Source organism: Anas acuta, chromosome 4, assembly GCF_963932015.1.
Source record: "Anas acuta chromosome 4, bAnaAcu1.1, whole genome shotgun sequence".
Classification (NCBI taxonomy): Eukaryota; Metazoa; Chordata; class Aves; order Anseriformes; family Anatidae; genus Anas; species Anas acuta.
In genome coordinates this window covers 55,373,515-55,393,279 of record NC_088982.1, presented here as the reverse complement: position 1 = coordinate 55,393,279, position 19,765 = coordinate 55,373,515, and the positions used below count along the sequence as shown (strand labels likewise).

At 37.8% G+C, this 19,765-nt stretch overlaps 1 protein-coding gene across 30 annotated transcripts in view; it reads right to left on the bottom strand.

The window, feature by feature from the left end:
* TENM3 (teneurin transmembrane protein 3) overlaps positions 1-19,765 on the bottom strand; it is a 1,325,064-nt gene that overhangs the window by 100,527 nt on the left and 1,204,772 nt on the right. For all 30 annotated transcript variants that reach the window (XM_068681265.1, XM_068681272.1, XM_068681274.1 and 27 more), the window contains one exon: positions 16,220-16,458. In XM_068681265.1, coding sequence (XP_068537366.1) covers positions 16,220-16,458 — 239 coding nt within the window. The remainder of the gene's footprint in view (positions 1-16,219; positions 16,459-19,765) is intronic.

Genomic DNA, 19,765 nt, shown 5'->3' with positions numbered 1-19,765 from the left:
ATACTGAGAGCACAGCTCAGTGGGAAGTCAAAGATTCTCAAGTCAAATGTAATGAACCAGTTCTGAATTTGCAGAGGTGGAATGATGCACACAGTCTGCAGGGGTGTACATCCTTATTTGGTCTCCTCAAGTCTAGAAAAGGATGAAAACTTTCTTGCATCTTTGGGAGGCGGATGTAAGAGTTCAATCCAATCTCCACTATTTCTGAAGTTTTTTTTTTTTTTTATTATATTCAGAGAAATAGTAAATCCACTTCTTTCAATAAAGAATGTGTTATATGAAGCAAAGTTAAGGAGGAATGTATTTCTCATTTGCCAGCTGCTATCTTAGTTGCAAATCTAATGTAAAGCAGTTTATTGATTTTGGATTAGATATTGGCTGTCAGTTCTGATTTATTCTCATTAAATTTGGCATTTTTTTTGGTGTTGGACAATGACAGTGAACACAGCAGATCCTTCCTAGAATACCAAGTTCTGAGCCTGTAATTAGGCTGCCAAATCAGTGAGGGTACTAACACTGTAACATCTTTCAGTATTGGCACATCTTTGATGGCAGCAAGGACTTGTCTGAGAATGGCAGATGTCTCTAACGAGGAGGCACACAGCTTGTGATGGTTGTGGTCACAGACCATAACAATTTAGTCCAAATAACCCACAGCTGCAAGAAGGGATGAACCCTCAGTGAAAGGGTGAAAACATGGGTTGTCACAATCACATGTGTCAACAAACCCTAGCAAAAACCTCCTTTTACTTGTATCAAGACAGGGAAGACTGCCCTATTCAGGATCAGGGTGACTTCTTAAGCACAGAAATAGATGACGATATCCTCTGCTTCTTCTGCCTGTTCAGTCCACATCTCCATTCTGTTATCTCTAGCTGCCACCAACAGGTCTTCTTTACTTGCAGGTGTTGAGACAGTATCTTCCCTTAGGACTGACAAACTTGCTTATGGCGGTATTTGTACTGCTACTGGCCAGGTTATCAGCTTTACAGTCAGCCTTTAGAGAGCAGTGATAGTTTAAATGGTGAAGACTACATTCCCTTCAACAGGGTGGGAAGGAGAGGCATTAGGAGAAAGTCCCCTGTGGTCCGCGTGTATCTTTACATGAACACAGTGCCTGTGGTGGTGGATACAGCTGAATTCTCCAGAGCAAACCTTAAACATATGAGCAATAACCAAAGTAACAGTTTGGTTTTTCTTCTTCCCTTCATACGCCTTCAAAGCAGCACATGGCCTATATGCCAAATGGACTGGGATACTCACAAGATTCAGAGCTCAGATTAAAGAAGTGCATTTATACCTACACTACCCTGTAAAAAACAGCATTTTTGTTGATGGTATCAAGTAATCTTACCATCTGTCACCATGCAGTTCACTGAAGGGTTTCTAAAGCACCTTAAACTACTTTTTCAAGCTTGGTTGGTCTTACCTTTCACTCTCTATAATCAAATTCTAGTTCTTTTGGTTTGAAAGCAGCCTACAGAGTCTTCATTTCCGCTTAATAATTAAAAAAGCAATGAAGTATATATTTCACAGCAAATGCTTGAAAAAAAATTACTTGTTTACACTTCTATAAAACATTTTATGATAATTTGCTTCAGGAAAAAGAAGCTGCTGTATCAGGCCCTTTCATTCATTTTAGGCTGCTAGCCTATTTACCTTGTATGCTCATTTCTCAAACAAGTATTGCTGTAATTATTTTATGCATTCTCTTTAAAACAAACTTGTTCTTGAGCAAATACACTGTATTATCACTTCAAAACCATCTTCAAAACTTTCTTCAGTAAGCCAAAAAGAAATCAGTATTTTTATTAGCAGGTGGTAAGAGAAATGGATAACTGTGTAACCGTGTGAGAGAAGAATGGGGAGAGTTGACAGATCCTCAGCTTGGGCAGTGCTTTCCCTTCCCTGTTTTGCTCACTGGCTCAAAGGCCTCTTCTGCCAAAGTTATGACAGGCAGAGAAGAGAATTGTAACAGAAGAACACTCAAACACTAAGAGGATAGGGACAGCTAGTTGGTAGAGAAATTAGACAGGTGTTAGCCACCTCCAGTATCTGGGTTGCAGCAGTTGTCATTTGTACTGGAGAGCTCTAAACAGAAAAAGTCTGGACACAGATATGAGCATACATACTATGCAGTAAAAAAACAAAGTAACCTATCTATTGGTCTGGTCAAAATTCAAGGGTGTCTCTAGTAAGTCATCAGCATCAACCACATCTGTTTTTAACATACTGTGATTGACAGTCAGGCTCATGAAAAACAAAGGGCACAGCAAACACCTGATAAGCTGTGCAAGTGTTAAGTATTAAACATGCAGGTGGTAAGGACGAATAAGCAAAACTGTATGCATATAAACAGAGGCTTTATTCGCTGAAGTAGCCCTCCAGCAACTGGATAGGTAATGAGAGTTTGAGCACGAAGTCTCTAAGTACTGGCTTGTTGTGCCAGTAACCCAACAGGTGACATTCTGCATTTGGTAAATCTGTCTTCTGCAGAGCAAGAATTCTGAAGGGGACAGCGCACTTCAGGGGAGCAGGAATTTCACAGACAGGTAGATCCTTTTAAGTAGAAAGAAACAGAGTTGCCTGAATTGGGAAACAGACTTCCAGTACTCCTCCAACTCTTACAACAGATGAAAAATTAACACTAGACAGTAGAAAAAAATAAATAAATATTGGCTATCTCGAAGTAGCAAGCATCTCCCCAAGATCTCTGGAGATAAGACCTGTGGGCTATGTTCTATATACATAAAATACTTAACACTGTGGGGAAAGTTGGCAAGAGGAAAGAACCAAGTGTTGTTGGTGACCCTCCTTGCCTCTGCCATGCATTTTACAAGGTATGTTAATCAACTCTTATTATTCATGAAGCTGTACTTGAAGATGAACGTCTTGCTAAGATATTGAACATATCTTCCAGGTCTGTAACTTCTATGGATTTCTGGGTGCTAGTGCTTTCAAACTATGGTTTACTAAATTACTTCCCTAGAATTAATAGAATAATATATATGCACACTTGCACATAAGGAAAAGTGAATATCATTTATATTTAAAGCAATGCAAAAAGATTATAATTTAAACTAAGCAAATTGCAATTATTGCTCAATCTTGTTGAAGGATTATCTTCTAGTTCATCTCCCTGTTGGCAATACATTTTCAAATGAAATATTTGAACACTGAAGTGGTTTTTAAAATTATCTCCCATATATTTTTCTTGCAGCTATAATTAGAGTCTGAATCTATTTTATTCTGAAGGACCTGGAGTGGACCAGAAGATGTGCAAATCAACTGTCAGTGATTTGCATTCATTTCCTCTTTTCTAAGATAATAGGATGCCTTGGATGTTGCTGCAGATCAAATAGTCAATTAAAATAGTAAATTAAAATTTTAAATAAGTGAATTACAAGTTATAAAGACAAGTTCTTTATTTATTACTGTCTTTCTCAAATCAACAAAAAGCCTGTTATTTCTAAATTTATAATAACTTGAAAGTGCATTTTAAGACTCTTCAAAAGGTTAGCCAATGGGAGCATCACATATTCATTAAAGTTTCTGAACCTGTATTCTGAATGTAAAGTATTTGGCGCAACGTTATAAGAAAACTTAGTGATGCCTATCAAGATCAATACGTTAACTGAAGAATTGTGATCACTTTCCTCTTATCCTTAACTATTGAATGGGTCCATTGAATTTTTTGCATGGAAAACAGTAAAATCAACTTTTACCCTCCATTCTTCTTTTTTTTTCTTGGAACCTTTTAATAAAAAAATTGCAAACCACATCACAAAAAATTGTCTATAAGAAATATGGCACTAAAGAAGTGCCAGGTATCTGCTATGGATAAACTTAGTTTCCTCAACCACCAATCAAAGATGCTGTTTTAAAGTACAGTTGCATTCAAAATGTTAAGAAAGATGTGATCTCAGTGTAACTATTTTTACCATGTTCACCAAGAAGTGGAATGTTTATTCCTCTGTAAACTTGTGTGTCTAGATGTCTTGTTTTAGTTGTCAAGCCAGTGACTTTTATATAACAATGGTCTAATTCTGTCAACAGCATTATGTGAGGCACATTCAAAGCTTAAGGGAGAATCCAGATTTCTTACAAGAGAGACAAAGATCATTATTCAGTAGCCACTTATTTAAATAGCGTGTATTTGTTACAGCTTGTTTCACATTTACCATTTATTCTGATGATCATCCAACATTCTCTGATACGTAATAGTCTTCAGTATTACCTAAATAGCTGTTAGTATTATCCTGGACCTTCTCCTGAACATTTTTTTTTCTTCCAGATAACGCTGTTCACAGTTAACAAGATGGTGAAAGTCATTACAGGTACAGAACTGATGGGGAAGTGCACATTAGATTGCTGACTCCTTTGAGACAAGGGCTGTTTTGTCTCTCTTAGTTCAGAGAAGGGCATGAAAAACATTCCATAAATTTGGGGTTTCTATCTAATAAAGTCATAATCAATGATTTCCTTGTCAAGCATTTTGGAAAAAAAAAATCCCCTGATTTACACTTTTCAAGACAGGGTTAAGACTGCAGGATAATTACTTCTCTGTATTCCTTCAGGCATTTCTCTACTCTCTTCCTTCTCAGGCTTTAACTCCTTCCTTTTCTTCCTTTAACTCATTTTCTGGAAAACAGATGAGGCTTAGGTTTGTTCTTATCTATTTTATTTTGCTTCTATAGCTCCAACTCTTGCTCAGGGTGACATCCTTTAGATGGCAGCCCTCATAAAACAGCAGTGTTAAAAGCAGTACCAGAGTAATGTCTCAACATCCGATGGAAACATCTTACTTAGGCAAGAGAATCAATGAATGGGTCCAAGCATTTTTATAGTTCAAAAGCTTTATTACCAAACCCTCCACCACCAAATCTCTCGAGGGATATAATAATAATAATAATGAAATGGCACTATATGATCATGCATAACCTATTTGCATGTTGATGGCATAGAGAAGTGCAGTCTGATGAAAAGATTTAAGAACCAAAGGAAAAAGAAACAGAGGCCAATTACTGGGATGTTCAAAGGACACACCAAGCTGGGATTTTATAGCATAGAGTTAAACACTTGTGTTGCGTATTTCCATCTCATGACTGTCTAACAAAGATCAAAGCTTTTTTATTCCATATTAAGAATGACAGAATATTACAGCAAACATGCAATAAGGAGAAATGTAATAAGATTTAATAAAAGATGATAATAAGGTTTGATAAGAACTTTTGGAATGTCACCAAATTTGGAATGTAAGATGAAAGCATCTGCATGTAGAGATTGTAGTGTGTTATTTGGAACCCTGCAGAGCTAAACTGTGATTAGAAATACATATTTTTCCATAAATTAGCTTTTGTTTAGAATTTCCCACTGAGATCATATGCAAGTCAATTGTGCAAGTCAACATATAGGTTTTCTCATCCTTTGCTGTTGTTAGGCTTCATGATATCACAATTACAGCTGTCCACTTATAGATCAAAGGTAGGTGATTGAAGCCACAACAAAATAACCTGTAACCTCTTTACAACAATTCCTTTAAAGTGACTTAGATCTATGCTAGATAAGTATCACTCACCTATCGGAACTGTACAACTGTGTAGCTGCATAAACCAAACACTATATGCAGATTAATTTGCAACCATGTAATTTCCACTTAATTTCATATTAAAAAACTAAACAAAACAAAACAAAAAAAAAAACACACAAAAACACACACACAAAACAAACACACTGAGTTTACCACTGAAGAGATCTTTTTACAAAACACATCCAGTATAAACTTGTAAGCTATTAGCTATCTATTTGTACATGCTAACAAACTTGTGCAAATCCTTGGTTCAAAAAAGTTTCAAGATTTAAGTCAGTTCAGGAATTTCAATCATGCCCCTACCGAAACCTGTCCATCACCCTCAGGTTTAAGCTCGGTTCCTTGTGGCTATATATATAAGAAATATAGCTCCTCACTATACCACCAGGAATCACGACTGGGTAAGTAGCGCTGTCTCTGGGCCAGAGAAAGGAGTAAGGGCACAGGAGGGACCGGCTACTAGATGGAGCATGCTTTATTTTATTGTCATTAATGTGTTTTATGTGGATTGCAATAACACACCATGACTATAGTTCCTCTAGAGGCTTCACTGAAGCGAGACATGGCTTTTATGAAACTATTCCTGTGAGCAAAGATGCACTCTAAGCACATGAAAAATACTACTAATAAAAAGAAAACAGAAAAATTAATTTATCTTATATGAGTTATGAAAGAAACCTATGACATAAAGACAACCCTACTGTTAATTGTTTGTAAGGCCAGTGAATTGTGCCTTGTAAGCCACTTTGCACTTTTTTTTTAATAGTTATGTAAACCCTGGGAAAAAACAAGTTAGAATTAGTTTCACATTAAACATTCCCCCAGCCCCTACCAAATAAAATCAGCTAAGGCACTGAACTATAAAACCTCACAGGTGATATTAAGAACAGGCAGTCTTAGCTCTGGAGCAGCACTAAGATTGATCAAGAGCACTGACTACTCTTGCTACTGTATGAAAACATACTGGATCAGCGATAAGGATGTTTTAAAATTATCTAGTCTTGGCTCCAGGTGAATTGAAATAACAAGAAGGATTCAATTTCTCATTTTCAAACTTGCACATCATTACCTCTTCTTGAGATTACTAATAGACAAGAAACACAGAAAGAAGCTGCTGGAGACTGAAAACCTGAAAAATAAGTTGAAAATCTGAAGAGCTATTACTTGTCAATGTGAAAAGTTTTGGATTCAAATGCAGATCCACTGTCTAACAAAAAATGCTTCAATAAAAACTGCTGTGAAACTTGGCATTTCAAAGATGAAAGAGAAGATGAACAGCAGATGAGTTTGAAGCTTTCACAAGTGAAGATAGATGTATCATAGCAAGTTATTGTGTTACACACCTTTTGAAACTCAAGTACATGACTGGTTGGCAAAAGGTGTTAACAATATGCATCTGGCTCTTGTTTTTACAATTTCAAATTAAGTTTTATTTAAATAATAATAATAGTCTTCCTGTGCCATAATAATGTAAAATCAGAAATATTTTTCATTAAAAACATTGGAAACATATATGTTTCTTGCCTTAAAGGCTCATGAAGCTAATTATCTTTCCCAATGGCCGATATTCATCCATGATACCTAACCAACCCCCCCACTGCCCGCCCCGTATTCCTCCTGTAGAGATATTAGAAGAGATGATTTTGTGTGATTCTGTTTCATCACGTTTTGGCAAAAAACCTTCTTTCTTGGTTGTTTGCTTGGTTTTATTATTGAGGGAAATTGAGCATTTCAAGTGCACACATCCACATAATCTGAACACTTTTCCTTTTCTTGAATTATAAAATTACAGATGTTGTTATAGGTGGTGATTCCTAAGAGAAGACCTGTTTTTTTGGTTTTGTTGTGTTTTTGTAAGTGAAGTCTTCTGAAATGGCATCCATGTGAAAATAAAGAATCTCATATTTAAAGGTTCCTGCCTACTTCAGAGGCCGCCTCTATTGCATCCATAATTAATCACTGCAGTGGGGGAATTACACCTGTGTAAAAGCCGTGTGTACTTGCCATCCCAGTCATAAATGTAACATCAAAGGAGATTGCTCGCAGCAAGTTTGGACATATGTACTTGACCTTTTTATTCTAAAGTGCTTGTGTATGGAGAGGTTTACAAAAAATCTCATCTAAATCAGGCATTTTACCAGCATGATTTTTTTTTAAAGCATTCAAAACAGAACAAGCAGTTTTCTTCACAGAAAAGATGCAAGAAAGGATTGCAATTTATAGAAGAGATGCAATTTACAGAAATTATATAATTTATACACGAAACTACAACTTTAACACAGGTATTATTAATTCTGATATCACAGTGGATAGCACATCTCTAAGGGCTGGCTTTTTTCTTCACTAATACAAATCATAAATTAATGGGAACTACCAGGAAAGAAAAGAGGTCTGTAATCTTATGTCCACAAACAACTTAAATCATCCAAGTAATTTCATCTCTGCTTTGAAAAATGTCTTAAACGTAAGCATAAATTTGAAGTACTACATATGCTCGCATACTATTAAAATATAGCACACGTTCGCCACCATTGATAAAACAGGAATTACATCTCTGAACTTCTCTAAGCCTGTTTATCCAAAAGAGTAGCTAGTATAATTTAACCACATTTCTGAAATTCTTATAATTAGACTGAAAAAATGCTACTGTTTGTGGGTCTGCCAGAAGACTATAGGAGGAGTGCAGAAGGGCCCACATCTCCACAATGATGTGCTTGTGAGACATTTCAGTATTCTTGGAAACACCATCCAGATTTTGAAAAAGCACCATACTGCACTACAGCACGACAGCAAAATACCACAATGTGGGCCCTACGGACAATGACATCATGTCACCTTTCGGTTTATCACTACACCTTATGTTGCCAGGATTACTGAGTTTCAATTCGCTCCACTGGGCAAAAGTGGAAGAGTGACAGGCGTATTGCCAAAAACCTTGTGACAAATCATAATTAAAACACAAGCCTTTTTGGGAGCAGAGGTGGGTATTCTCCTTGCCAGATTAACTTTTAATCCCTCAAAATCTTGTCAAGTCTCTTTTAACCTCCTGACTGCCAATTACATGTTCCTACATCCTTCTGTGTGAGGATTATCTTTCTCAGTAAGTGTTTTACTTTCAGTGTCACTAACAATAACAGCATGTGACATCCACAACACCAATCAAATATTAATACTGTGCACTCCTGAAACAGTAAATATTATATTATGCTTTGCACTTAGCCTGAAACACAGTGGCAAAATCTTTGCTTAAAAAGCATCAACTAAAGGCATTATCCATAATGGAAATCTTGCTAGAAACAAAAAAGTACATTTAATGTTCATGCTTTAACACGTAGATGTTCGACACATTTAGTTTTAGTGCAATTTCAATGAAAGATGTTACAAACATTTTCAGCCTGATCACCCCCGACAAGGTGGTGAAGCATAACTTATTCATTTTCTGACTAGTCGTTCTTTGTCTCCCAGGTTTGAAAGAATGCGGCAAACATAAGAAACTACTTTATTGTTTATAAATATTTCCACACTAAGGAGGCATAGCTAGCTCATCAGCAATGCCTGCTCTTTGTATGAACATCGTGCAGAATCTAAAAGCCATGGCTATGAGATACCAAGGGAAAAATTATTTCATATTAGATAAAGCTGAACATCACTGCAATGCAGAAAATCATGGAATTACTAGCACTAATATTATGCTTTACGATAAAGCATCAGAATAGTATGGACAGTCGTGTATATCTGAAGAATGTCATTTATAAAGAACAGGTCAGAAATGAGTGAAAGGAGTTGATTGCCCTGATATTACTAAAGTATGGCCTACAAACACTAATTATCTGGCTTTTATAGTACTGTTTTTGAAGATTATAAAGTACTGAAATGCAACTTGGAGATTGGTATTTCAGACGTAAGGGACTTTCCTAAGGTCCATTCAGGATACCAAAATCCTTCAGCAATTTCAGGAGGTGGTTTCTACCTGCTCTGTAACCGTGTGCTCACCAGGTATATGGGTATATAACCCCCCACTACAGGTCCAGCAGCAGAGGCTACACACACCCTTTGGTCCTGTCTTATATTTCTATGGGATATCTACTACTCTGTCCTTCCAGAACAACATCCAGCACAACTTTGTAAAACAGCAGGCCCACAGATTTTGACCAGCACACAGCAGAGCCACACACACTGGGGAAGCTGGGCCTTACAGCCCCCACATGGCATTGTCACCAGTGCAATTGCTGCCTGTGACATTTGGAGCTGAGAGAGACAGGTAAACATCCATTCTGGACAGAAGGAAAACACTGCTACGTACTTAATCCACAGCTTTGCAGCTTTTTAATTTGAGAGTCAGACAATTCAAGATGGAAGTGATACTGGAAATCTCTAGCTTGGAACGAAAAGCCTCACGTGGAGCACTGCTGCTGCCTCCAAAAGCACAAGAGACACCCAAAGCCTTGCTTAAAAGCCTGAAGGACTGTTCAGATGAGTTGTTGTCTGTGACTTAGGCAAGGAGCTATGTACCTTCCTTCCACAAGCACCTTCCTTTTAGAATCAGTGATATACACAGGTATTAGTCTTCCTCAGCATCTCTAATTTGATGCAATGAGAAATGCAGTAGGAGCATAAACCTGGCTAACTGTGAAAATCTGCCACATTGCTGCAGACAGGGAACATATTTCCAACCCACACACCTCAGTGAAGCATTACTCATAACCAAGGTCCAAGCGCAACCTAGGTAGCAGAGTGGGCAGAGAATGCAGGCACCCTGCTGGAAATACAATAGTTCTTGATAAAGCTCTCAGTGACAATAGCATTACAATACTCAAAATTAAATGCAGGTCAAAGAGAAAAAGAGTTTCTATAAACACATAATGAAAGTAAAGCTGATTAATGGCAACGTAACTATATTCTCCCTCATGCCTGTTAATTACAATACCTATGCTGGGTATTGTAATAAAAATTCTATTTAAATGGCATTATTAATTAAGTTGTTTTCGTCATTCCTGGCAGTAATTGAGCTTTACGAACAGCAGCATAATGTTAACTTGGCATTGCAATCAAAAAGACGTATTATGTTGTTCTTTACTGATAAAGTAAGATAGATTCCTTTTGACTACAGGTATATTTAGTCATCGTTTTAATCACGAAAATCCAGTTCTGTAACTGTCATGACTAACTGTCCATTAATTCTAGGGAGGGTGTTTCTGCCCTACTATGACTTCTGCCACTAAGCCCAACAGGAAAGGCATCTGGTCCTCTGCAATCTGTGAGTAGATGTGAATGCCAGCAGCTGTCACACTAAATCTTCAGTAACGCGGGTGAACCACAGACAACAAACTCGGGAACAGCACTGGAGAGATGGAAAGTTAACCTCAGTCTGCAGAAACAGACAATTTTCTAAATTTTTCAGGATTACTTAAAACTTGCCTGCAAGGAAGTTAATTGGCCGTCAGCTGTAATTTTTATACCCTGAATCCTTCTGTGACACTCTCCTCTAATGACAAAACTTGTTTGCTGTCTTTTCTGTCCACCTACCTCTACCGTAAAAACTCTTCCATTAAGTTGCTCTGTTCTTACTCTCAACAAGTTCTTCTCTCAGACTCTGAAGACAGTTGTTGATGGAAGTTAATTATTAGAAATTCATTAGTGGATAAATTTTCAGCTTAAATATCTTCAGATGATGATAAAACAATAACAACTTTCAGACTGAGAAAAAAAAAAAACCTCAATGTACAATATAACAGAATGAGCACAATGTCTATTTTTACATAAATGTATAAAGAATGTATTATCAATGATCATCAAACATGGCTTTCTAGTCTGGTATCTCTTTTTGTTTATATTTCATTTCCACTTTGGATTATGACTGTGTGGTCATCCCTGAATCACAGCAGAACAGTGAATTTTCTACTGGCTCTCATAGCATGAAATATAAACTACAATATATGTTGTCCCAGAAGATGTTTCAGTTGTTAAATCTAGAAGTTAGCTTTCTTTTCTGTCCAAAATGGATTTACTTAACTGCTCATGGGGAGCAGGAGCGATAAAAGTAGTCCTGTGGCCATTTCAATTAAATAAAGTTCAATTTTTTTAAAAGAGATGTCCTTAAGTTACCACTGATATTTAAATCTTTATCACAGAGAATAACTAGCTGCCATACATTCTTCTCCTGACCACTGGCTGCCGAGGTAATGCTAGCACCGCAATCAATTCTGAAGTACACAGAGCACAAAATGCTCGTAAGATACAAACAGACTGCTGTTAAGAAGTCAGAACAGCAGATGTGGACTGAACAGGTCAGGTCTCTCACCATGTATTCAAGTAATGTTTTATGTTAATAGAAACCTATTTAGTAGCCATAGGACAACATTAATGACAGATGCATGGGATCATTTAGTGTACAACTCTCCAAACTCCGTTGATTGAATCTGGCACTGTGTAATTCCAGCACTGACTGAGGAAAACCACTTGCCTGTTGGGTCCCCATGCAAGTGAAAATGGCACTAACCTCTTGTATCAACTTAGCTAATGTCAAGACAATGCCATTGGCAATGGAAAACCTGTTGCCAAAGCAATTCCCCGGCTAGAAAGAGGGGCACTGATATCCCAAATTCTCATTAATTTCATCTACTGTGAATTTGCACTAACGAAAAAGTAATTAGTACTGTACCAATTATTCCTTTAATGTAGCTGGTCAGAACCTATGCTATGCAACAACATACTGAAAACAACTGATATAATTCTCTGTAATTGAACAGGGGATTCTTCTGTTAAAAGAACACACATCCAAGAACAACAAACCGCTCCCTTTAGTAACAGAGCAGATAGAGAAGATCCAAAAGCTAGAATTGGCAGGTACATACTGCTCATTACATACAAAACTCTGATGTTTCACCTAGGCATTTGCTCTACCAAACTTTTCCTGCATTCATTCACTGCAAAAGATGGATGCTGAATGAGATGGTAAGTCACAGGGAGAAAAAGGATAAAGTTCTGTTTTGTCTTGCACGTTGTAAAGTTGGACTCTATTTCTGGCTCACACAGACTGCCTGTACAAAGTTTGAGTAAAATATTCATGTGTATATAAAAAAAGAGGTCAAGCTAAGGCAATGTCATATTTCTTACTCTTTCATGACTTAAATTTAAGACTATTCTTGCTAGTCTTCCAAACAGGGAAATAGAAAAGAGTTATTTCTGAAGTTTTCTAAAAAATGTTCATGCTGTAAAAAAAAAAGTCATCTTCCTTGGTTGCAAATCTGATTATGAATAGCAGTTAGCCAAATGAGCAGCTTAAAGAAATTCCAGTGTAATCTCAATCCCCAAACTAAGCAGTTTATATTCTTTATTCTCTTTCTTTATAATACTCTATTTCAGGAAGATGTTCGTTGAATCCTTTACTTTAAACTGGAGCTGGTTTTTAACTCCACTCTCCTATATATGCTGTACTATGTCTTGGTTAAGCACTTCTTACTTGCATGTTTCTCTTGCTTAACTCATTGTTTCTCAATAGTTTAACAGTAGACGAACCCTTCAATAAGAAGGTCAACATTTTCCACAACTCACATTTATTTTCTCTAAAAATTAGCAGGTCTCATTGACAGGAATGGTAAGTTTCGACATTCTGAATATTTTAAATGGCTGAGAGACTACCAGTGCTCACAAGTCAAGAGTATGCAGGGAGGCTGGCAGTGAGACTTTCCTTTCTTTGGACAAAAATAATGTTTTCAACTCCTTGTGACCTCCAAGACTGCATTAAGTGGCCTTACAGCGTAGCACTTGCTGCGGTCCCTTTCTGAGCTGACATCTGCTACTCTCACCTTCTCTTTGTAGACTTTATAAACATAGGAGTCTTTCCTGTCACAGTGATGGAAGAAGTGCAAGACAGACAGGACTCGGTGTAGCTCCCCTCCACTGGTGGGGCTAATTGACTGCGCAGTTCTGCAAAGGCAGACATGAGGTCTAGCAAACTGCCTCTTCTGCCTTATGTTGTCTAAGCAAAGGGATCCGTAGTCACTTTCTCTACCCCATATCCACTGCAACTAAAGGAAGCCTGGGCATATCATGTTGATCACTGCCCTTTCCAAGAAGGGCCCAGTTACATCACCGGTCCCTGGGTGAGCGATCCAGTTAGGCCTTCGACCTGCAGCTGCCACAGTCACGCAGTGGACATGGGCCATACTGTGCTCCTTATCAATGCGCACTGGCATATTTTACAGCAATGGCTGTAGTGTTTTAATGCTTATGGCAATGTCTCCCTGTGAAGTCAAAAACGCGTCTCAAACTGGCTTCACAGATGTGACATGCCACCTCAGCTGCTGTAGGCCTCAGCAGACAAGCCAGATCACTGTGTTAGAGGCATGTCACACAGTGCTAGAGGTCACACGATACCACAGCCCTTCCTAATGTTTTATTTTATTATCAATTTCCTCCTCTTTCAATTCCTCTTTCATACCTACAGTATGAAATATTTAACCAAGACGAAGGACTATTTCCATCTTACATAAATGATTTCCACCAATTTATACTTAGATGGCCTATTAAACGGAGAGTATTTCTGATATTATGTCTGCAGAGATGGGAAAACCACATATATGAATGAGTGTAATCCATTCATGGTTTTATGGACCCCAAGTTCTCCAGAGAGCATCCCTGAGTGCTGGATTTTACATTTAGATTGCTGAGCTAGCTGAAATATGTGTAATATCACCAGTAGGCAAAGAGCTCCCTATTGACTATAGGCAGAGGAAGGCCCTTGTGCATTGTTTATTTCAGCAAGTACGTGAGCTGGCATGTACCCATGAAATGTACAGCTATATTTGTCTTTTTTTTTTTTTTTTTTTTTTTTTACAGAGTATTTGAATAAATGATATGTGGAGCTGAAAGCTCTCACTCACTGGAAAGCCTGGTTCTTTTTCTTGAACACAGGAATAGAGGCACATTAGACATGCTTATATTTCTTAATGTGCCTGCGGGAGAAATAATCCAGTACAGCTATCTTCTTGTGCCCCTCAAATTCATAAGTAGTCTCGCTCATTCGGGCCTGCAAAGTGTAGAGCTCAGTTCACAATCAGGTCTTCAATATTTTACTATCTGTATGGCTATTCTTCCCAGTTCTTGACAGCGATACTGCATATTGAATTCCTTCTTTCATATTTATGTATTTTTTTAGTAGCGGATGTTTGGTTGTAGTGATTTAAGAGGCAATATTATGAAGACTGAGCACAATTACTGTATTTTATAAGTAGGATTATTTGAATCCCACTTTAAAAAAGATGCAGTGTCAAAACTTAACTCTACACTACACCTTCATACTGCTGTGCACATTCGCATAAAAAAAATCCAAGGCATGCAATGGACTGGGCAGCAGTGGCAAGCCCTACATTTGTACACATGCATTTTGCTCTTTGGGGCTCACAGCTGAGGTGGAAAGGGTGCTCTGGGGGTTCTGCTTAGCCAGTGCAGAGATGAATTTCTCCAGCTACCCAGCAACCCACTTCCTTGCATTGTTCACAGGAGCTTCAGCCCAGTAAGAACTACTTCAAAGGCTTTATACAGCTTATGCTCTGCCTTGGATTGAAATGTAGCAAGCCTGTTTCAACAAAGGCAATGAAGATTTAAGGATCACAGGGCCTTCTAGGCTTTATTATTAATTTAACCTGATTTTAAAACGAGGGAGAGAAGGAGAGATTGACTCCCTCCCTTCCTTTTCTTTTCTTGACTTCTTAAGACTCTGAATTGGAACACAACCAATGCCTTACAAAAAACAGACCCTTAAATTTTCATTTTTGATTTTAACTTCTAATTAACAAATCAGTGTTTGAGGACCATTTAAGGACTCAGGTAACAAAATCTGTAATCTGGACAAAGCCATGGAAGAAGTTATGCACACATACATAATAAGCCTGTTCTCTTCCCACACTGAAGTCAATCATGTTTTTGTCATGGGCAAGTGATTCCCCCACTAACTGCCTAAACCTCAAATTATATGATATTTAGAAGAAGCATTTATGAAATTAAATAAAGTGAAGAAAAAATAAAAGAAATTATGTAAATTTCAAGTTGGCAAAAATTAACAAACAGAGAAAACAGTAAGTAATTAAAAATAAACACCCCACAAGAGAAGAAGAAGTCTCTTCTTCTCTGCATGTTGTCCTTTTGGACATTTATTTTCCCTACCTTGCAATCAAAGTCTATATTAGACTTTTGCACTAGCTATACACACAAACATACATGTATATAATGATGAAATAAGTTATAATTCCTAAATGCTCTATTAGTTACATTTCATGCAGAATGAGAAGAGTATCACGGATATGCTGGAAGCCATATTCACGTCACAGAACTTTATAGCCTGCATTTTGCATATATGTTTGTAAGTACTAGACACCACGTATCTTAATTGCAATTTGAATACTTCTTTGAAATTAGTTCATGCATTGTCATGCCACAGGGTGCTTGCAAAGTATTCAGATTTTCTATCATCTCAAAATAATTAGGCGGTTTCATTAAGTCATTGTTGTGGTTTTTACTTTTACCAAAAACTCTGCTATAAATGAAGGTTGAGATGGGACAGCACATCTACAGTCCATCAGACACCCCTATTTATGATGACAGTTATCATGAAAAAAAGGAACTTACCTATAAAGTAGGACAGCAGTATTGCCAGCAGCACTGAGACCCCTACAGCACAGAGAGCAGTACATTTCCAGCTACAGTACTTCGAAGACTTCTTGAATTTAAAAGCACTTCTGGACAGAGTGTTCCTAGGTAGTGGCCGAGTAGGAGGGGAATAAACAGAGCCGGATGCCATTGTGTACCCTGGTGTTGCAGTACTGAACAGCGGTGTGGTCCCTGTTCCTGTTTTGAATAGGAAATGCCTGTGGAAGGAAAGAGTGTATGGTAAACTACACATGTAAATTAAGCTGGAGCACAGGCAGTCACACTGCTTTTGTTTCATGTTGACTATTTTTCAAATGTCTACTAGCATCCAGTATGCAAAGGGTCATAAAAACAACACTTGTCACAGCACTTGCACTTTAAAAAGGCACTTTCATTGTAAGAAAAGATTGAAAAACCCCAAAACATGACTGATACACTGGTATCCAGATAAGAAACAGAACTACCAATAAATACTGTATGGTAGAGAGGAGGTCTCTCAGAGTTTATCCAACAAGTACGGACGGGCTTTCTACTGCTGTTTATTTTTGTTGGCTTCCACTACAGACTACAGGGAACTCCATTAAAAAGTCAATATTATGCAATCTGACTGTAGCCCATACTACTTATCACAGTTTTCTTGGGTCAAGTACAAAGAAAACAGCAATCTTTCAGATATAAACTTTTGGCAATTTTGCCAGAATTACTCAGTTAAAAGATTTTTGTTGTGTCCTAACTACACAGTACACTAATTCATATCTCCTTGCACATAATCTTACTGTATCAAGATCTGATTATGGATACAGCAGCTAGTTACAGTCTGGCAAGTACTCTAAGGATGTGTATTTACTAAGCACTCAGAAAGAATCCCTGCCAGAATCAGAAATGAGAAGCAAAGCCAAATTTAAGACACACTCTGTGAGTTAACAATAAGCTTAATTTAAATTAAAATTTCTCAAGGAAATACTATTCCCTGAGTTTACCTCGTTACATTAGAATCCTTCTATTTTAGTTCACACTAGCATATTTTTTTGGCAGAGCCTCTTAAAGGAAGCATGGTGTAGAGGCTTATACTACCTGGAGTTTTCCTCCTGACACATATATACAACTCTACAAACAAAACTGAAGTGGAAGACCTTTGCACCAGGGTTTTTTTTCCACTGATTTGTTATGTTGGCAAATCTGTAGTGCATGGCCTGGCCTACTATAATCAGGCTTTGCAAAGTGAATGCATTATAACTAAAAACGGTAAGAAAGCCCACTGTGGAGAAGTTTGAACTTACCAAGTGGAGGAACAGCTGCACAGAACGACAGAGGTTTTTGCATTTTTAGTGGGTAAGAGGCACTCATGAATTGCTGATAGCCAGGTCCTCCTGAAGCCTAGTAAGAGCAAGTCTATGCTGTTTTTGTCTACTGCATGCCACATATACAGCATGGGTCAGAGGCTCCAGCAACCCATGAGCTAGCTAGGAGGGGAAAGCCCTCTAGGCTACACCACCTGACAATGGGCTCGTCAGGACCAATTCTTGGCTGATGGGACTTTTATCCTCCAGAAGCCTTGCTTGCATCTTTGCATGATAATGTACTGACCTATACAAGTACAATGGCTTCATTGGAAATGTGCTGTGGAGACGCTCAAAATTAATTTGCCCCACTGCACCCTGAGAGAAATACCAGATCATCAGAGTTTGTTATTTGCACGTGGTTTTGCTGCAGGAGGTTAATAGATAAATTTGAACATCTTGGCATATGCTCCCTCCTTGAAAATATATGCATCACAAACACAATCCCATGAAATATACTATATGCAGTTTTCTTCGCTTTGAACAACCTGAAACTTGCTGGCAGTAGCAACAGATGGATATATACTAGATCTACTGATGCAAAACAGCACATCCAAGTTTTTCTTAGCTTCTGAGCCTGGAGGATTATTAACGATTTCAAAAGACAATGCCCTCGTGGTTTAAATCCTCTCTAAGACACTATTTCATTAAAAGTTGTGACATTTTCTATGTAGCAAACACCAAAATAAAAACACTTAGCCCAATATAAAAAATGTTTTAACTTGGAATATTGTTACTTTAATCTTACGGATACACAGAAGCATGTAGATTCATTAAGCTCTGATAAAGCATCTTATCCACTTGACCTTTACTGCTCTTCAATTTCTGGCTACACATAGTAAATGATATCTCCAGGTATATCTACATGGATCTCAAGATAACAACAAACAACAAAGGCTGTTTCCTTCTCAGTGCATAATGAATACTGCTTTCGGGGACTGAAGGAAAGCCACACAGCAGATATAATAATACTCCTAAATATCAGCTTTCACGTTAAAAAGAAGAAGCTGCCTGACCAACATCCCCCTGTCTCACTGTTTGGCTCAACAGACCAAAAATGGAAACTTGCATTATACAAGCACTTGAACGGAACTCCATACAGTCTACGCTTTAACAAAATAATGCAACAAAACAGTCAGCCTCTGATCTTTTTTCTTCTTTTTTCTCTGAGAAAGTGAGAGCTGAGATGTTGGCTTTGGTACAGCACAGCCTACCAGAGACTGTAATCCACATTCTCAAAGCCTTTGAGGAGTTAATCCCGTAGATAAACCTGGGAGATGGCCGCATATCTGTGGTGGTGTGAGCTGTCACAGTTCTGACAGTCCACCTCAGGCATCAAGGCAATGAAAGAAAATTGTAACTTTTATATGTGAATTCAGCAGTGTGCAGTCTTAGGCAGCACGCAGCACGACTCCTCACTTCAAGCTATTCCTCCCTTGCTTTGAATCACATTAATACAATGCCAGAGTGGTTGTACCGACTGGCTGGAGGCTGCTGGGGGAAAAAATACGGAGAGAGTAAAATAATGACAAAAAAAACCTGACTGGCATCTTCCTCTGGGTTAAGAAAATTTGTTTGGATCTCTCTCTTTCTAATGAGTGGAGTTACTAACAAAGTTGTCGGAGACTCTCCTGCTACATTAACTCAGTGATCAGTATTTAAAGTGCAATGCTATCAGGCCTGCACATCTTGTCTGCCTCCCTGAGCCATGCCAAACAGCATTCCTATGAGATGAGCAGAAGGATATGGTATCTGACAACAAATCCAGGCTGCTTCCAGATAATGCCGAACTTCTTTGTGCTCTTGAAATATAATCTATCCACAAATGATTTTAATTATCTATATATCCATTTATCTTGCCTTTTCAAACCATGGTACTTGAGTAGCTATTTTCTAAAGCCTAAACTGTTTGCACTATTTGACCAGGCACTGATTTACCAGCAATTACACTACTTTTCCTCTCATAGGGAGCTTATAGCATCTGTAATAGTGTATCTTCCATTCAAAATTGATCATTTAACAAGCACTTGCTAGATCTTCGTGTAAGTAGCACTTTAAATATTTTATTAAAGCTTCAGAGTAAAAAATTCCATTGAACCATGGTAGTATTTTACAAGACAAGCTAGTTCTGTTATCATGTAAATCAATTCATTTTTAAAGCAAATAATCTTCTACTTTTATGTTT